At 45.4% G+C, this 18202-nt stretch overlaps 1 protein-coding gene across 1 annotated transcript in view; it reads left to right on the plus strand.

The window, feature by feature from the left end:
* The window catches only part of T265_02486 (hypothetical protein), a gene marked incomplete at both ends in the record, with an annotated part of 39741 nt that overhangs the window by 9991 nt on the left and 11548 nt on the right, over window positions 1-18202 (plus strand). The window contains 12 exons of the mRNA XM_009166735.1: window positions 1935-2012; window positions 2136-2287; window positions 3156-3314; window positions 5546-5617; window positions 6531-6753; window positions 9220-9370; window positions 10345-10436; window positions 10573-10660; window positions 13029-13102; window positions 15858-16026; window positions 16115-16289; window positions 16749-17081. Coding sequence (XP_009164999.1) covers window positions 1935-2012; window positions 2136-2287; window positions 3156-3314; window positions 5546-5617; window positions 6531-6753; window positions 9220-9370; window positions 10345-10436; window positions 10573-10660; window positions 13029-13102; window positions 15858-16026; window positions 16115-16289; window positions 16749-17081 — 1766 coding nt within the window. The remainder of the gene's footprint in view (window positions 1-1934; window positions 2013-2135; window positions 2288-3155; window positions 3315-5545; window positions 5618-6530; window positions 6754-9219; window positions 9371-10344; window positions 10437-10572; window positions 10661-13028; window positions 13103-15857; window positions 16027-16114; window positions 16290-16748; window positions 17082-18202) is intronic.

Below are 18202 nucleotides of genomic sequence, written 5' to 3' on the forward strand. Positions count from 1 at the left end.
CTGATAGCTGCCGCGCAGTCAGTGACGCTTCTACATCAAAGTTATCGCGTTTAGTGAATAGCTGCCCAGTTTCCTGTTTCCTCGATAAAAATCGACACGAGGGCTGGGGTACTTCCAGGTTGCCCAAGTCTAGACAGGAGAAGTCGAGACGCTGAGTTTGGGTTCGATCCACGGACCTTCCGATCCAAAGCTGGCGCCTTAACCACTGAGCTATCTCGAGCCCCGTCTCCTCGAACAATTAGGCTGATTTAATATGAACTAACTGTTCATGCCATCATCGATATTCGGCTGTATCTTTTTTGTTCTTCCATTTTTCGTTAGCGGAAACTGAAGCGGCAGGAACCAATGTACCTTTATTACATCGTTAATAGCTGATGAACTGAACTGAACTGCACTGCACTTTTCGCGACTGAATAGCTATGATAGTTGTATAGATTACCATGAATATTAACCCAACGTTTTGTGTTTCGATGCAGTGCAACCTACCGTTAACATATCAGTTCGTTGGGGCTCTACATGCCTCCGATCAGAGCTCAGCATTGTTGGATGATCACGTTACGCTTACCTTGGTCTTTGCGATTCTGTGAACTTCGTCCAACATTATGCAATGCTTGTGATAGCGTTTGTTTGTTGCTTTTTCGGACTGTGTGGAATAGTTCCTTCTTACACATTTTTTTCTTTCTGTTTTATTCGAATGTTTAGAGGCGATACAGTGTCTAGAATCATTGCATATTGTTCTACTGATCACTGAAATGAAGGTAGCTGATTTTTTCATCGCAGTTCATTACTTCCGCTCAATGCTCGGTGTATTCGACCACGAATCATTCGGTCTTTTGACTCCATCACAAAGCAGCATAACCGGTTTGGTTGACGTCTAAAAATATTCCCACGGACATAACCACTTTATGAAACGTGCATTCTGACAGTTCCCACTCAGATGTCCCCCTCCGTTCCTCCATCTCAGTATTTTTACACATTACGAGACTGCATGTGGTGAAAAGGTTGGCAAGTTAAAGACTGTTGAGATTTCAGTCCACGCGTTCGGAATCCAGTAAAGTATTGACGTGTATGTGCAGTTCATAGTTGTACGTGGGCTGGGACACTGTCAGGGCGCCCACACCTGGACAGGAGGACGATTAGGGTCCTCAACCAAAGCCTTTGGCTCAAAAGCCTAACTGCAAGGCAGCGGTGTTCGGCGGGAAATGCAAATGCACTACCATTTCTACGGAACAAGTCGCCACATGTTCCACACACCAACCTGGAGGGCCAGGATACTGTGTTCGTCAGACCTCTAACCATTGATCAACCTGGTATGAGAGACTCTGTGAGTGTCGCGGGTGCGCAAACCGTCACATCACGGTAAGGTCCAGTCTCTTCGTGACTAAGGGAGAAAATTAAGGAGTATTTGGTCATCCAGCCCTGCAATACATTCGCAGTATACAACACGAACTAAGCTACAAAGAAACGTGACAAAAATTGACAGTATATACGGTTCTAAGATATGGCTGCCAACCGATGTCAGTGGCGTTCTTGTTGTCAGTTTCTATCCAGATTGCCTGAGTGAATGTCTGGAAGTGTAGGCACCTCGGAATGATCGTGTTAAGCTAGCACTAAACCCCTCCCCAATCCACCTTTACTCTTTTCTTTACACTAAGGCTTTCAAATAAATCATGGTTGTACGGCAGTGAAGCATCGGTGTTGGACACTGATGTCATGCTGTCGGTGATGATGAAAGTATTGACGTCCTTTTGGTGTTTGGCGTTGCGCATATCAATCGCATTCTGTTGTCCGAACCTGGACAAGTGACATATACGCTTTTTTTACCCATAACTTTATCCTGACTGAGTCGAGTCCTGTGAGTCATGTGGTGCGTTTACAACAAATAAAATCATCCCTCCGTCATGTCAAAACTCTTCGTTTCCTTCGTTTCACAGCCCCAATGCTAATGGACACAGCAAACAAGATTTTGCCAATCTGCGCCGATTACTCAGCTGTTGTTCGATTCATTGATGGTACGTTTTTCTCATCTGCACTCTATTCTTTGGCGCTGACGATTCATTCCTTATTTAGAGATAGATATTCCGTGCTCCACCCAACTGATTTTTGTGTCGCTGCTTTCCCATTTCCCACTGCAGAAAAATCTGCATATGAACAGGGTCTGGTCAACCATGCCTTGTCCGGAGCTATGCGACGGCTGCTCAAGGACTACTTTATCCTACTGTGCCAGCTGGAGAATGAGTATCGAGCTGGAAGACTTGGATTAGCTCGGTTACAGTTTTGCCTTCAGGTAAGTGAACACACTGGCTGCAGTCGCTTGCGGTAATTGATCAGAATGGCGCATATAAGTGTTCGGTGTCCAGACACAAATCACCTGTTCGGTGACCTTTTTGTACCATCGCTTTCGCATCCAGCAAGGGGCAGTAAACATGCAGCTCGTGATGACAACTCGAAAACACAGCGTTTAGCTGTTCTAACACTTTTGGAGTCAATGTACGGACCAGCATAAAACGGTTTTCCAGTGGAATACCGTCACCATATGCAACGCACTCCCAATCTTGGTCACCAGAGCCTTGTTACTGGTAATTTCTGGGCTAAGGGAGGTCCGTTAGTGTTAGGAACCTAGTACAGAACCCCTGGCGGTCCTGTTCTCTCGCCGTCATCACGAAGGACTCCACGGTGGCTCACTCGACCTCCCATAGCGGTCACACCAAGGGGATGAAACTGAGGAGTACAACTTCGCGAAATGAGTGCAGCTTCCATCTGTTAAGTCATCACTTGACGAGCCAGTTAACACGCGTGACCACGTGATGTGGATTCCATGGTTGAAGGATGGGCGGCGCTGTATTGTGTCCAAGTGCGAGCTGATCAGCTGTTCACAACCTAAAGGTTACCTATTCAAGCTACTAGCGTGGAGGTCGCAGGTTCGAGACTTCCCGGGAGTTTCACTCGATATACATTGCTGATGATTCCCAATAAGGGTAAAGAAGATCTGCAGTGCTTCTTGGCTCTCGAGTATACATGGGCTTCACTTACAGTATGATATCTCAATTTAAAGCCATTGACTTGTCAATGTGGTGTTTTTTTTATTATTGGACTGCATTTATGTAGCATCTATACTTGCTAATTTATTATAATTTCTCTTCTTGTTCACCTAGGATACAGCAACCATGTTTTCCCAGCTTGCTCGCGTCGCCACGGACATTGAAACCGGAGGATGCACTGGCGGTGCGGTGTTGTCATTACTTTACGACAGCGCCCGGAAGGTGTATGGAGTGAAACAGCTGCATGATCTGGCCACCTATCTCCTACGTTCAGTAAGTAGTGGATTCTATGGCGTTTGTTGAACAACCTCTGTAGTCTCGTTAGTATTTATATGGACGTCCGTTCCAGATCTCAGTTAGAGCAGGAAATTTCTCAAACATTCGAATAGGGCCACCAAGTGGATAAATCGGAAAAAACATTTTCCTCGGCGTGGAAAATAGAGCGGAACTTCAGCATACGCTTGGTATATGCAATTGGTAAACGTTTCTGTGCATACAGTCGGAGGTGAGATGAGGGAGTTTAGTGGTCTGGTTTAGTTACATTTGTTCATACTGCTTGTAGACGCCTCGAGCACAGAACATTACCGTTTGGTTACCTACAAATCTAACGATCAATAGGCAGTTTTGAGTTATAATGGCGACGTCACTATTGACACCGATACAACAGCAGAATGTTTAATTTAGAAACCAAAGTGAAAACAAAAAGAGAATGGATGGGGGTGTCAGTGTGCCACCGTCATTCTGCACTGCTTCCACCTTTAAATGCTCACTCAGACCATCTGGACGGAAAATGTTCGTTCAGCTGGAACATCCATTCAGAGCCTAACTGTCATGCCATCGGAAGGTCGCACGACGGCTGGGATACTGCCAGGTTGCCCAAGCCTAGACAGGGGAAGTCGAGAGGCAGAGGTCGGGTTCGAACTACGGACCTTCCGGTCAGTAAATTCGCGCCCTAACCACTTGGGCCATTTCGCCCCCATCTGGGCAGAAACTGACAGCACAAACGCTCCTGACATCGGTTGGTGGACTAGCCTCCCAAAATCTCCAGCCAAGTGAATAGACGATCACAGAGACCACACCCTGGAAGATGGACTGCACCAACAACACTCAAAGGTCTCGTAATCTTCGTAACCCTCTGGTAACTCTCGCGTCATCCATCTTACGGTTTATCGGCCCTTCCGTCAGTAAATTCGCGCCCTAACCACTTGGGCCATTTCGCCCCCATCTGGGCAGAAACTGACAGCACAAACGCTCCTGACATCGGTTGGTGGACTAGCCTCCCAAAATCTCCAGCCAAGTGAATAGACGGTCACAGAGACCACACCCTGGAAGATGGACTGCACCAACAACACTCAAAGGTCTCGTAATCTTCGTAACCCTCTGGTAACTCTCGCGTCATCCATCTTACGGTTTATGTCACTCTCAAGGATGCATGAAAGAATATCACTCGTTTCGGTAGCGCTTGATTTGATATGTGTAGGACATGGTTAGTGGGTGCAGCAAAACGCTTTTTCCCCAACTGCCTTCCAACACCAGCAGCGGTTCCGAGAAATCAGTGGTAAAAGACCTGAAGATGTTTCATGATTCCAGTGTTTCTGTTTGAATTGCGAAAGACATGTTCGGAAACCATGTACTTTTTACCATGACTCTCCCTTTGTAGGTGCAAAACTCATGCCGAAAGATGGTTTGATGGGGGTCAGTTTATCTGCGCTTTCTGCTCCTCCACGAGCCTACTTTAGACCGACAAGGCTCTATCAACAACGGTTTGGAAAGCCTGCTAGCGTTTGCTTCCCATGGCAAATCCGAACAGGAATCGCAAGATGTACATTCTTAATGGGCACCTCTTTTTGTAAAAGAGCTTTTAGAGGGCTCTCCTACATTATCAACTTTGAGTGGTTGTCCACCATCTTTTCGCGATCCTCGCGAAGGATCTCATAGGCACGAATGCTTGAATTTTCGGATATCATTGTGATGAGACGGTGTGTCCAGTTTTGTAAACCACAATCCACTATGAGTCCTGTTAGCTGGATATAGCAGGAGGAGTCTCACAGCATATTACTTAGAGGTTTCCATCATTGATGCAATATACCGTAGGAAGTTTTCTTTGTTTCTCAACGCTACCGTTTGCAGCTACGCGAGATCCCATCCGGTTTGCGGCTACGCTTGAATCAAGGAATCCTCTATGACACACCCTACTGAGAACGTACTCTTCGTAGTAGTTGGGGTGGTCGTACCGAGAGTAATCGGTTGGGTTAGGCTTTGAGGAAACTTCATTATCATGTCGTATCCTGATAACGCTAACCTCAGCTCGTCCGTCATCTGGTTTCTAGTAAGAATGGCGTTTCATGTAGGTGTCTGAAAGCTGCAAAAGCTTTGTACTTTGGGAGCCGACTAGTTAGCACTAGATAGCACTCAGTTCTCAACCGGGGATGTTCTTCCGAATATCATGCCATGTTGTGGACTGTTGTTTTCCTGAACGCTACAAATTCATTCTTCTATTTCAGGCATCTGTACCGTTCTTTGAAATCCTTCAAAAATGGATCTATCGAGGAGTGATTTCGGATACATATCATGAAGTAGGTCCTAGACCTTCCGCTGATAAGAAATTTTCCGCACTGGTTCCTCATGGTGTGTTCTCCGCTGGGTATTGTCCTGCTCCAACTACTGGATGTGCAGTTTTTTCATGATTGGCGTGAACTAACTGGTTTTACGGTTAGCTCCCCTGGTACGTATATCGACTGAACTTAAAGAACAATTTATCAAGGAGCATTTACCTAGATATATTCGTACACTACTTGGTGACGCGGGCCTTAATTTAGTTTTACCCGGTAACGAGTTCAGCCCACCGACTACGAATTCAACCAAGCACAAATCTGACCTTCTTGAAACTCCTGGGTCCAATCAGTCAAAGTGGCCGAAGCTGTGAAGCGTTGGGTCGACGGGAATCGTTGTTATGAGCTCACAGGGACACGAGCGTGACCCTGAGACAACCGTGGTTCTGTCGATCACGTCAGGTTATGTGGAACTTATCTCAGAAACTTATTGTGAGTTATATTCTGTTATAGAGCCATTTTCTACACAATTTGACCGACTATCATGCACGAATTGAACCCGTCCCGCAGCTACACTGTCCTCCTTTCATCGTTCAAGTTTGGGGTAGCTTATTTTTGACGGGAATCGTTGTTATGAGCTCACAGGGACACGAGCGTGACCCTGAGACAACCGTGGTTCTGTCGATCACGTCAGGTTATGTGGAACTTATCTCAGAAACTTATTGTGAGTTATATTCTGTTATAGAGCCATTTTCTACACAATTTGACCGACTATCATGCACGAATTGAACCCGTCCCGCAGCTACACTGTCCTCCTTTCATCGTTCAAGTTTGGGGTAGCTTATTTTTTTAAGAGTAAAACGTCTTCCAGAGTCCCCAGTGCACTTTTCTGTTGCCATGATACCTACTAATTTTCTTTCTTCTTATTCCAATGCAGTTTTTTATTGCTGCAGGCCCTATGCCTGACTTCTTGCAAAATGGCCGTACTCTCAACGAGGTTCCGAATCAGCTGGATCGGCTGGCAAACGAGGCTATCGATTGGACGTTCTTCTGGGAACAGCACTACACAATTGTCTCTCACAACCTACCCGTCTTTCTGGGATCCCATCTGGCAAAAATTCTGAACGCGGGGAAGTATTTGAACGTCGTGCAACAGTGTGGTGAGTAGACTTCTTTCTATCAGCCACGGCTTTCGATAAAAAAAATTCGAAGGATATCATTCTGCCCCCTCGGTAGAGCTGTTTTATCACGGAACTCTTTCACGCTGATGTGATATAAACTTTGTCACATCTAGACATTTTGAACGATCTTTGTGAGTGCGATCAAACGATTTCCTTGGTCTGTTTTGGAAAACAAATAAATAAATTGTTCAGCTGTGACACCCCTTTGGTGCCTAACTGCCACGCCACCAGAAGGAAGCACGAGGGCTGGGATATTGTCAGGTTGCCCAAGCGTAGACAGGGGAAGTTGAGGCAAAGGTGGGGGTCGAACCACGGACCTTCCGGTCAGTAAATTCGCGCTCTAACCACTTGGTCCATCTGTTTTGAATACGCCAGCTAATCGGCGGTTTTGTTAGTTTTTGACTGGGACACTTTTTACAGGGGCAACTAAATGGATCTGTTTTGGTCAGCAGATTTGCTGGCTTGGAATTGAAAGTGACAAGAGTCGGAGTTATCCGGTAAACGTTTGAACAGTGGTAAGTTCTGGCCTGAGGCCCTTCATAGGCTTCGTTAAACATCGATTTTGTAACAAGTGTGCTTTTTCTTCAGTAAATTGCGTGTCACGCATTTAGCTGAAAACCATTCACATAACTCTGAATACTAGCTGAGTCCATTACCACTGTACTAATTCAACCGTGTGTATGTGTGTTCGTTTGGAGTCTTGGGTCATTTGCTATCGATCCTACTATGTGTTGCGGGCTCACATGATCATTCTTTTGTGCCATTCTGTTGTATGGCGTGCGTTTTCAACTGAAAATCTTTAAATTTGGAATAGGTCTACTGGTCTTCAGGTATTCACTGAATACGCATGAACTTTTTAGTTAAAGTTGCGAACCCAAAGGAATTTCATCCAATACGCTATGAAGGAGTGACACTGTGGGCGCAAATCCCTCCATAAGTGATACCCAGAGTTCTGTGTGGGTCGTGTCTGTTCGAAACCGATCACGTGATACGCTTGTAAGATGAGCTTAAAAGCGAGTCGGACCGGTAATGCTAGTGATCACACACTTGACGCCTTAAGAGCAAACCAATTACTTTCTTTACCTTTTGACGAATTGGACCATTGACGCGGCCTGTCATGTCCCTTACTAAAAGTCGCTAGGTTCGATTTGTGCGTTCGATTCTGTCCACCGTTCGGTAGTTCTGACTTCACATGGCCAAAAAGATATACCCCAGACGTTTGTGAACATAATCCCTATATTCATATACCTCAGTGTGTGGTGAGCTTTCCGAAGCTTCCCTACAAAAAATGGTGTCCGATAAGAATGTCCATTCTCTCTATTCTTGTTCAACTTCGTCGTCGGTGAACTAATGGAGTGAATGCATGGACATGTTCGAAGCTTGTCGCAGACAACATCATCCTCATGTTTGAAGACGAAGGCTAATCACAACCACTGTTGACAAGACTGACCACCTTCATATATATCATCCTTCGGTATGCACCTTTCATATTCAAAGTCCAAAGTCATACTTCATAACGTGCAATCTCTGAGCAGATCTCTTGCAATTCAAGGAGAACCACTGGAGATTGTGTATAATTTGTATTAGTTCTAATGGAAGTGTAATGAACTCAGTGCACGAGACCCGGATCACGTTTGATAATTTGATTTGCTTGGTAATTGATCAGGTGGCTGTTGATCTGTTGGTTGGACCCAACCAACAGCGCACTGAAGATGTCTCCTTGAATGGTGACGAAACGTTTGCAAATCAATTGCCAAGCTCGGCGAACAGATCAACAGCCACCTGATCAATTACCAACCAATACACCCGAGCTACCAATATTCCAACAAATTACCAATTTGATTTGCGTCACTTATGGCACCAAAAAGGCATATTACTTAGTCTTAAGGGTCGTATGTACGAAACTACGGTAAGGGCTGCATTGTTGTACGGTTTCGAGGCTTTTTTCTATCAGTTTCTCAGAATCTTGCTCTTGCGGGACGGCGTTAACAATTATGTGGCGAGTTAATTAGAAGGCGGGCATTTGGTTGTGTGATTGGGTACTTCAGTCACGGAAAACATCCAGCACCATCAACTGCAGTAACTCGGTCACTTCGGGGAGGAGACATTTTCGGGGGTGCAGACTTTGCTGCTTTTTTTCCATGATGTGGATTATTGAGTTCAGTATCTTGCGACTACTGGTATGTCCTGCGGAGCGGAATCACACGGTATAATAGTACCCATTTAGGGAAAGCGTTTTCAGAAGGTGCCACTCTCGGTCGGTCCCCTCACATGGTCCACTGGAAAGGAGACAACTGTATCTAACGAACTAGAGTGTTTACGAAGGTGGAGCTAAGTCGTGTAGAACCTTCGAGAGGGACTTTTTGTTGTTATAATGCGACTTCTTCCATTTGATTCCTTGCAAGATCACGTGCATATTTTTTTTCAACTTTTCCACCTGTTTAGCGGATGCTTATGAATTGCCCCCATTACAAACGCTAGAATATGACGAAGCAGATTCGGCCTATTTGGATCAAATTGAACGGGCGCATTTGTACGCAAGCAGCCTATTACTAAAACTGATGGTCAAAGAAAACCAGCTAAAGGAGCACTTGAGGTGCGTTTCTTCATTTTCGATTTTTTTTATGTTACTATTCGGGCTAGATAGTAGTATACGATATCTCTCGGTTAAAAGGTTTAACACTGTTATTTTCGTATGGAACCCAATAAGGGGTACCACAGGCCTGTACTACTGTGATAAAAGGAGTGGGTTTCACAAACATCAGTCTACTAATTGGGAAGGTGCACCTATGACTTCTGCAGTCTTCCATTTCCTAACCAATCGATCAGCTGTAACACTCTTTCGGTGCCAAGCTACTACGCCAAGCACGAGAGCCCTGACATGAACAGTCTAGATGTCGAGGTTGGGTTCGAAGCTCGGGTCTTCCGGTAAGTAAGTTCGCGCCTTAACCACCGGGGTATTTCGAGCTCCTGTTAGCAAGACTACCTACTGATCACATCCAGTTCAGTAGTAAGTTTGCTGTGTAACTTATCTGGTATGAGTTAGCACGCGTGGATACAGGTGTGCAAACTTTAAGACTTGTTGTCCGTTTGCTGTCCAACGAGTCCAAACACCAGCTGAGTACTTTGAGTTTCCGGTATTCTATTTCGCATCACACTCCAAGCTTTGGGTGTTTCTTGGGCCAAGTTACCGTCCAAGTTAAGCACAGTCGAAAGGAGTTATTCGGTGTTGCAGGCTTGTACGAGAAGTGGGATTGATGCCAACCGTTTGAAATGACTGTCGATCAGTGAATCCAGTTCACTGTCGTGGGTTCTTGGGGAGTGAGTCAGTCACTGGCAATATGTCCAGTGTGGCGATACGCCTGATGAGCTAGTTGGGTGGGGGAATTGAAACCAGCCGCCTAGTTTAATCTTTCTAATGAGACAGTTTTCGCCCACTTTTATGGGTTTTCATTCAAACACCTGTGTGAGCAGCTTTCCAAAGACTACACAACCCAATAGATGTTTTTGTCGTGTACTTTCTGTGAACTGTTGAACGCACTTCACATCATTCAATCTCCTCGATTCCAGCTCGATCAAAAGATACTTCTTGTTGGACAAGGCGGACTTCATCGTTCATTTCATGGATGCTGCTGCCACCGAATTGTGCCAACTCAGCACCGGTAAGTTTGTTTTGTTCCTGCTGCCTCACGAGGAGCAACCTTTCTGTCTTTCCGCTTTGCTGGGTGCGGACGGAGTGTGCTTATAATTTCTGTACCTCTCTATCACTACCTACAATATATTTGGTTCTGGTTACAGAAGTCTCACTGCTACGATTGGGTTCACTTTTGGAAATCGCGATTCGTACCAGTTCCGCAACAGTTGATCCCTTCAAAGATAACCTCAAGTGAGTGAGTTTGTTCGTCCTTGGAGTTCACTTGGCTTCTGCCATTTATATTCGAGCTCTAAACTGTTGAGAACAGCGCATCTTGTTTCAACTCTTCGGCTACCGTATCCCGTTAACAAGCAGCATCGAGGCCCAACACAAACGCATGAATCGCAGTATATCAGCTCTCTTGCTCTCAACATATTACCGAAAGGACACAGGAGATAGTTCACCTGGCCCCAACTACGTAGGGCGAACACCTCCGGGGCTGAGCAGAGTAGTTCGGCGTTTGCAAGAGGTTGCTGTCGAGGGGAAACATGGCCCTCCTGCAGTAGAATCGGGGCGTTTTGTTTGTTCCTTGACGGAATAAGCTCTTCAAAGGTGATCTACCAAAACATTGTTTTCTGCATGCCGTCTTGTTTGAACAACATAAAATCCCTCAAAGGGACATTACCACACAAAATATGGTATTTAACTTCTCTTCGGTGAGATTATATCTCGGGTCGTGTCAAAGCAAACTGTTAATTCATCTTCCCAGCTGGGGGCGTCCCCATGAAGGGCTCTCGATTTGAAATTCTTTAGACACTACATGAATACAATGTAACCGGATATGGTTTAGGAATGATTAATTCTTGGAGGCACTGAATTCGGCTTTTTTTTGTAGCCCGACTTCTTGAGATTCGGATGGAATCTGGCTGCAGATTCGGTTCTACATTTACCGGAACTACCGTACAAGGAGGAAACGCATGCACAATGCCGAATAACCATCGTTGGGGCAGGAGTTCCTATGCACCTATAGACATTTTTAATTCATGTCACTTTCAATTATCGTGTTCAGAGGAGCGCATCTGGTAGCCTAACAGAATCGGATTAAAACGGAACTGACTCTTCGCCTGTGTTTTCCGCACTGAGATTTACTCAAATTACTGTGCAGATATAACAGTCCTCATCCGAAATGAACTCACTTTGAGGGAAGGCATGTTAGAGTGGTCCCTTAACCATAGTTCCTGTTGCCCCAGTCGTGTGTGTACATCGGTAACCGGTGCTGTTGATCGTTCCTGAACCCGTTGCCTTTCGGATGTCCTTTATCCCGTCAATGAATCCCAACTGATATGACTGACCAACCCTACATCGATTGTGTTGTGTGTTTGATGCCCAAACCTTGATTCGCACCCTATTTTCTCCGTTCACCGATTACACGGATCGGCCGATTCATGATTGCTGATTTGTCTGTGTCCACTGGAGCTCGTGATTTTATTCTGGGCACAATGAGAGCACATACTCCGTGCTGGTGACAGACATGAGCGGGATGGATATCCCAGTGGCGGTCTGACACTGTTACGATGGTATATCGATTATTGTGGCACTGCATAACAGTGGGATTTTAGTTTAGGCATGTTCGGTGGAACTTTCATGCACGCATAGAGGTTCTCCAGCACACTACCTATTTACTGAGGCGCACTTGTTTCATGAGCGGAGATGTTAAATTACCCTTTGCACCGAATTTCCCGAAGTGGAACGTAAGCGCAGCAGCACGAGACGAAAAATCCGCTAGGGTATTTGCGACGCATGAACCTGTTACCTGCTTCGTATGGCATCATCCAATAAGTGATTTAGCCAACTAAGCGAACCACCTGTGTGAAAGACTACATTGACTACTGTCTTTCAACACAGAACGGTGATCGCCACAACTTTCATATTTACTGCGCTTGATTTTTTTGTTCTGATTAGGCAGTAACGACTTCTGCGTCGTTCCCTTGTATCATATCAAGTTCATGAAGTCTCAGTTATACGGACGATGATCATTTGGTAACAAATGAACAGGAGCTAACCCATTTAGCAAACCGATACAGTACTTTTGAGTGTGATCTCAGTCATTTGTCTTCTGATAAAAGCTACATAGCATTTTCGAAATAGTGCACTAGTTTCTACTTCTAACATTTTGCATCAAAGGCGTCCAAAATCTTCACTCAGTTTGGAGACGATCGCCTATCGACAGCAATGATTTTTGCTCATATCATCAGTGTTTTTCCCATATTCCTAAGAATCGGTCGGTACGCACGAAAGCTCGAAGTACTGCTCGTTCCCCTAGTTCAAACGTCACCATTGACTCTAGTGTGTCTCAATCTAATTCAGCTCGGAAAGCTCGCATTCATCCGAGTGATACATCCTCGTTCCGTTGCCTTCAGTCGTACTGGTTTTCAGCGTCGTCTCTTTTTCTTACATCACGGGTTGGGGTTGTTTCCCCACAGTAATGAATGGAAGCTACTAGTAGCTTTATAGGATCGTATTCGTTAGGACAATCGGACGTTCATGAGAAATTTTTTGTCAATAATGGGATTATGTTGTCCATTGAATTCTTCCCAATACGTGTTGACTTGTTTTTCAGAGTCGTACTCTATAAATACGACCTGATCTCTCAGATTCTGATGGTTCTACAGGCCGGATCCGATACCCACCAGGGTAAGTTGACTGTTGTTCGTTTGCAGCACATTAGCACCAAATGACCCTGTATTTTCAGTGGTGGACATTCATCCGCTGGCTAAACGGTTCTCACTCGGCCCATACTGACACCACTCGGTTATGTGTGACTTCTAGCGCCTAAGGATCGCTGCCCCAACTGGCGGCAGTAACGATACGTAGTTCTCCGCCCCTTTCTCTGACCCAACTTTGTTAGGGATACCTGTTTCTCCTATTGATGCCTGTGTTTACGGTGTTGAGTCCTATATAGCTTTATTTCCTCAACCTCGTGAATACAACCGAACGGTCGTTAACTTCAAACTCAAGGTACTCACTCGATCTGGTTCGGATCACGCCGTTAGCGGTGCGTTATCGTGATTATGCCAGTTAGCTCACGAAGCAGAGTCGCGATTCAGCAAGCACGCAAATTCCTAAATGTAGGCAGTCTCTATAATAAGGGATCGTTCCATATCTTTCCTGCTCGTTTCTGATACAAATAATGTGCTTTATGGGGATATGTCGTTAGCACAACTCCACTATCATTTATAGACTAGGCTTATTCTGGTGACACTTCTGCAGCTCTAATATAGATTAGCTAAATTAAATTCTTGTCCAACACGGAAGCGTATAAAAATCCATTCACCCTCTGGATTCTACCGGTAGACTCAACTCCCATAGAAGACCTCAACCTGACCTGATTGGAAGCGTTTTCTGTGGACTACAGTGTCGCATGGCCCGTCAGTTTGGTACTGAATCGCCAAGTGATGGACCGATACCAAATGCTGTTTCGCCACATGTTCTATTGTAAGCACGTGGAAAGACGCCTCTGCAGGTGAGTCTGTTTTGCATTGCATGTTCACTGGTTTTGGGGACTTACGCGTCCGCAACTCCTAATTCGGGTATGCAAACTTTGTTTTCAGCGGTTGGGTTTTGGGAAAGCTGGCTCGAAGAGTGGACTGCATGAAATCTACCTGGCTTACCACGGCATTTCTTTTGGGTCAGCGAATGCTCACGTTCATTCAACACTTTCAGTACTATATGGCGGTGGAAGTTATCGAACCAACGTGGGATCACTTTTACAACCAAATAGATAAGGTCAGTTTCCCTGTCTTTCGCCACGCCCTTTACTCTGTCCTTTCGGACTTGGGTAAGCCGAAATTAACTTGGTGCACGTCACGCCCGTTGTTCACTGCACAAACGAAAGTTCCCCACTTCGTTAGAAACAAAAGTATGCGGTCACCTCGTTGCTTTGGGCAATCCCAGCTGTCAGATCAGGTGCGTCGGTCGTAGTGTACAAACAACCCAAACCATACATGTCTCTACCAGATTTCTCCAGACCGCCCATCACTGAGTCGTAATTTAGTCCATTTCTGGATCTATATACAGTTTACATACAGCTACCGGCCTGCAGTACAGATCGTTTTGGGCCTACTGCCAGTGCGAACTTAGCAGAGGAAGTGACCTTGTAACGTTCTGTTGTCTATCAATGAACCTTTCTCGCACAGTTTGTAATTCCGCCTTAATTTCGTGACCTCAAACTCCTTTCTTGCACAGGTTTCCAATCTGGATGCTTTGCTGGACGCTCACTTGTACTGTTTAGAAGTCTGTATGGACGACTGTTTATTGACCAGTCCGGACTTGCTCAGCCTGTTTGGTAAACTGAACGTCGTTTGCGTCCTCTTCGCAAACTTTGTTCAACGCATCCTCTCGGTATCTGTTCTGGACTCATGGATCGCCGATTCCGACCTATCGGCAAGGACCCAACCCCAAAAACCGCTTCTTCAAGATCCCACCCCTTGTCTCCCCACCATATCAACAGCTCACACGACTGGAGAGCGAAGCTGGTCTCCAGATTCAACCATATCTGGTGATACTGCCTTCACCAAAGTACGCTGTTTGGTTTGTCTTTAAGTTTGGTGACTGGCATCAACAATGTGGTACCTGTTAAGTGTATTGGCTGAATTCTTTCCGTTTATTATCGTCTTCGTCATCGATTAAGTTTTCGGGCCAACCGGACGATACTCACATTTGGTCCATGTTACGTAAGACAGAACATTCAGAAACAAACGAACAAAAAGTACGGAACAAAGACCTTCTGAGACGGGTGTCCGGTAGTGATACTCGGGTTGTTTCGCTATGCTGAGATGGCCAGTAAAAATGTGATATAGTTCTGGTGACTTCTGTTTGCACTCCAAGACTCCAAGAGGCGAAGGAATTTAGCATGTCCCGGAAAGCTGTCTGACTAGCTGTTGCGTATCAAGCCGAATAAGTAAATCATGTCTAACTGATTCTGCACTGGATTACCTACGAAGTAAGCCTTACCGAGTCACTGTGGATTGTCTTCCTCAGCGTGAAATGTACTTCGTAGTCACGCCTTATGGATCTGTGGAAAAGGAGAACCATGGAGAACGAGGGCAGTCACGCAGCTCACAATATATTTAATGAGAGAAGACGTTCGTATTGTTCCTTACAAGTACTGTCACGGTGGGTGCAATCATACGAGCAATTTTTACTCCACGCAAATTCCTAAATGTAGGCAGTCTCTATAATAAGGGATCGTTCTATATCTTTCCTGCTCGTTTCTGATACAAATAATGTGCTTTATGGGGATATGTCGTTAGCACAACTCCACTATCATTTATAGACTAGGCTTATTCTGGTGACACTTCTGCAGCTCTAATATAGATTAGCTAAATTCTTGTCACATGCAACACGGAAGCGTATAAAAATCCATTCACCCTCTGGATTCTACCGGTAGACTCAACTCCCATAGAAGACCTCAACCTGACCGCCTTGGAAGCGTTTTCTGTGGACTACAGTGTCGCATGGCCCGTCAGTTTGGTACTGAATCGCCAAGTGATGGACCGATACCAAATGCTGTTTCGCCACATGTTCTATTGTAAGCACGTGGAAAGACGCCTCTGCAGGTGAGTCTGTTTTGCATTGCATGTTCACTGGTTTTGGGGACTTACGCGTCCGCAACTCCTAATTCGGGTATGCAAACTTTGTTTTCAGCGGTTGGGTTTTGGGAAAGCTGGCTCGAAGAGTGGACTGCATGAAATCTACCTGGCTTACCACGGCATTTCTTTTGGGTCAGCGAATGCTCACGTTCATTCAACACTTTCAGTACTATATGGCGGTGGAAGTTATCGAACCAACGTGGGATCACTTTTACAACCAAATAGATAAGGTCAGTTTCCCTGTCTTTCGCCACGCCCTTTACTCTGTCCTTTCGGACTTGGGTAAGCCGAAATTAACTTGGTGCACGTCACGCCCGTTGTTCACTGCACAAACGAAAGTTCCCCACTTCGTTAGAAACAAAAGTATGCGGTCACCTCGTTGCTTTGGGCAATCCCAGCTGTCAGATCAGGTGCGTCGGTCGTAGTGTACAAACAACCCAAACCATACATGTCTCTACCAGATTTCCCCAGCCCGTCCGTCACTGAGTCGTAATTTAGTCCATTTCTGGATCTATATACAGTTTACATACAGCTACCGGCCTGCAGTACAGATCGTTTTGGGCCTACTGCCAGTGCGAACTTAGCAGAGGAAGTGACCTTGTAACGTTCTGTTGTCTATCAATGAACCTTTCTCGCACAGTTTGTAATTCCGCCTTAATTTCGTGACCTCAAACTCCTTTCTTGCACAGGTTTCCAATCTGGATGCTTTGCTGGACGCTCACTTGTACTGTTTAGAAGTCTGTATGGACGACTGTTTATTGACCAGTCCGGACTTGCTCAGCCTGTTTGGTAAACTGAACGTCGTTTGCGTCCTCTTCGCAAACTTTGTTCAACGCATCCTCTCGGTATCTGTTCTGGACTCATGGATCGCCGATTCCGACCTATCGGCAAGGACCCAACCCCAAAAACCGCTTCTTCAAGATCCCACCCCTTGTCTCCCCACCATATCAACAGCTCACACGACTGGAGAGCGAAGCTGGTCTCCAGATTCAACCATATCTGGTGATACTGCCTTCACCAAAGTACGCTGTTTGGTTTGTCTTGAAGTTTGGTGACTGGCATCAACAATGTGGTACCTGTTAAGTGTATTGGCTGAATTCTTTCCGTTTATTATCGTCTTCGTCATCGATTAAGTTTTCGGGCCAACCGGACGATACTCACATTTGGTCCATGTTACGTAAGACAGAACATTCAGAAACAAACGAACAAAAAGTACGGAACAAAGACCTTCTGAGACGGGTGTCCGGTGAACAAACGAACAAAAAGTACGGAACGCTTTCGACATGCGTTCTCACATGGTTTGCTGCGATTTCTATGACAGCCTGCTTTCCGTTCCTACTGAATATTCTAGTCCCTCGTTGATTCATTACCCAACTTGTTAAGAGTTACCCTGAAACCTATGGAAATTCATCAAAGATCATATTCTTTACTACTAGATATCTTTCCCTGAAAGAGATCGGCGCGTTTGAATTCAATCGGTACGACCTAGGAGGGCCACTTGGGACCGAAAGATATGTCTGCTACGGTTCAACTATGCAACTAGTACAGGCGGTGTTTCATACTTTGCTGCATATGTAACCATCCCGCAATATCATTTCAGTAGGCTGGGTGGTTGTACGATAGAAATCTCATTTTGAAGTGCATCGTTCCACCAGTTTGGTGGCATTTTTGGCATCTCAGTGGTTTTCGAGGGCAACACACTTGGTATTTTCACTCCGAATCGGAAATCAAAACCAAGACTTTGAGTTTGGGGTGACATACGTATGAATGATACTTTAAACTTGATTGACCATGGACAACCTATTTCGCAATGCAAAGAATTTTGGCCCGAACCATCGCGCCTTCTTCCTGAACGAACTCTTCGAGGCCACAACGAAGTTCTTCGGACCTTAATTGGTTTTTCATTAGTAGGGTCCTACTTCTGGGTGTCGCTGATGTGCATGTATGCTTTTTTGGACAAAATCTGGTCCGATGGTAGGACAGCTACTAATTTTCTAAAGGTCATACTGCCTGGGACCATCTCGTTTGGACAGCACATTCGACCTGGAATGGCCATATTTTGTTCAAAACTTTCACCTCTTGACGAGACCAGTTAGAGCGGTTTTGAGTGGACCAACAAAGACCTTCTGAGACGGGTGTCCGG

Source organism: Opisthorchis viverrini, assembly GCF_000715545.1.
Source record: "Opisthorchis viverrini unplaced genomic scaffold opera_v5_30, whole genome shotgun sequence".
NCBI lineage: Eukaryota > Metazoa > Platyhelminthes > Trematoda > Opisthorchiida > Opisthorchiidae > Opisthorchis > Opisthorchis viverrini.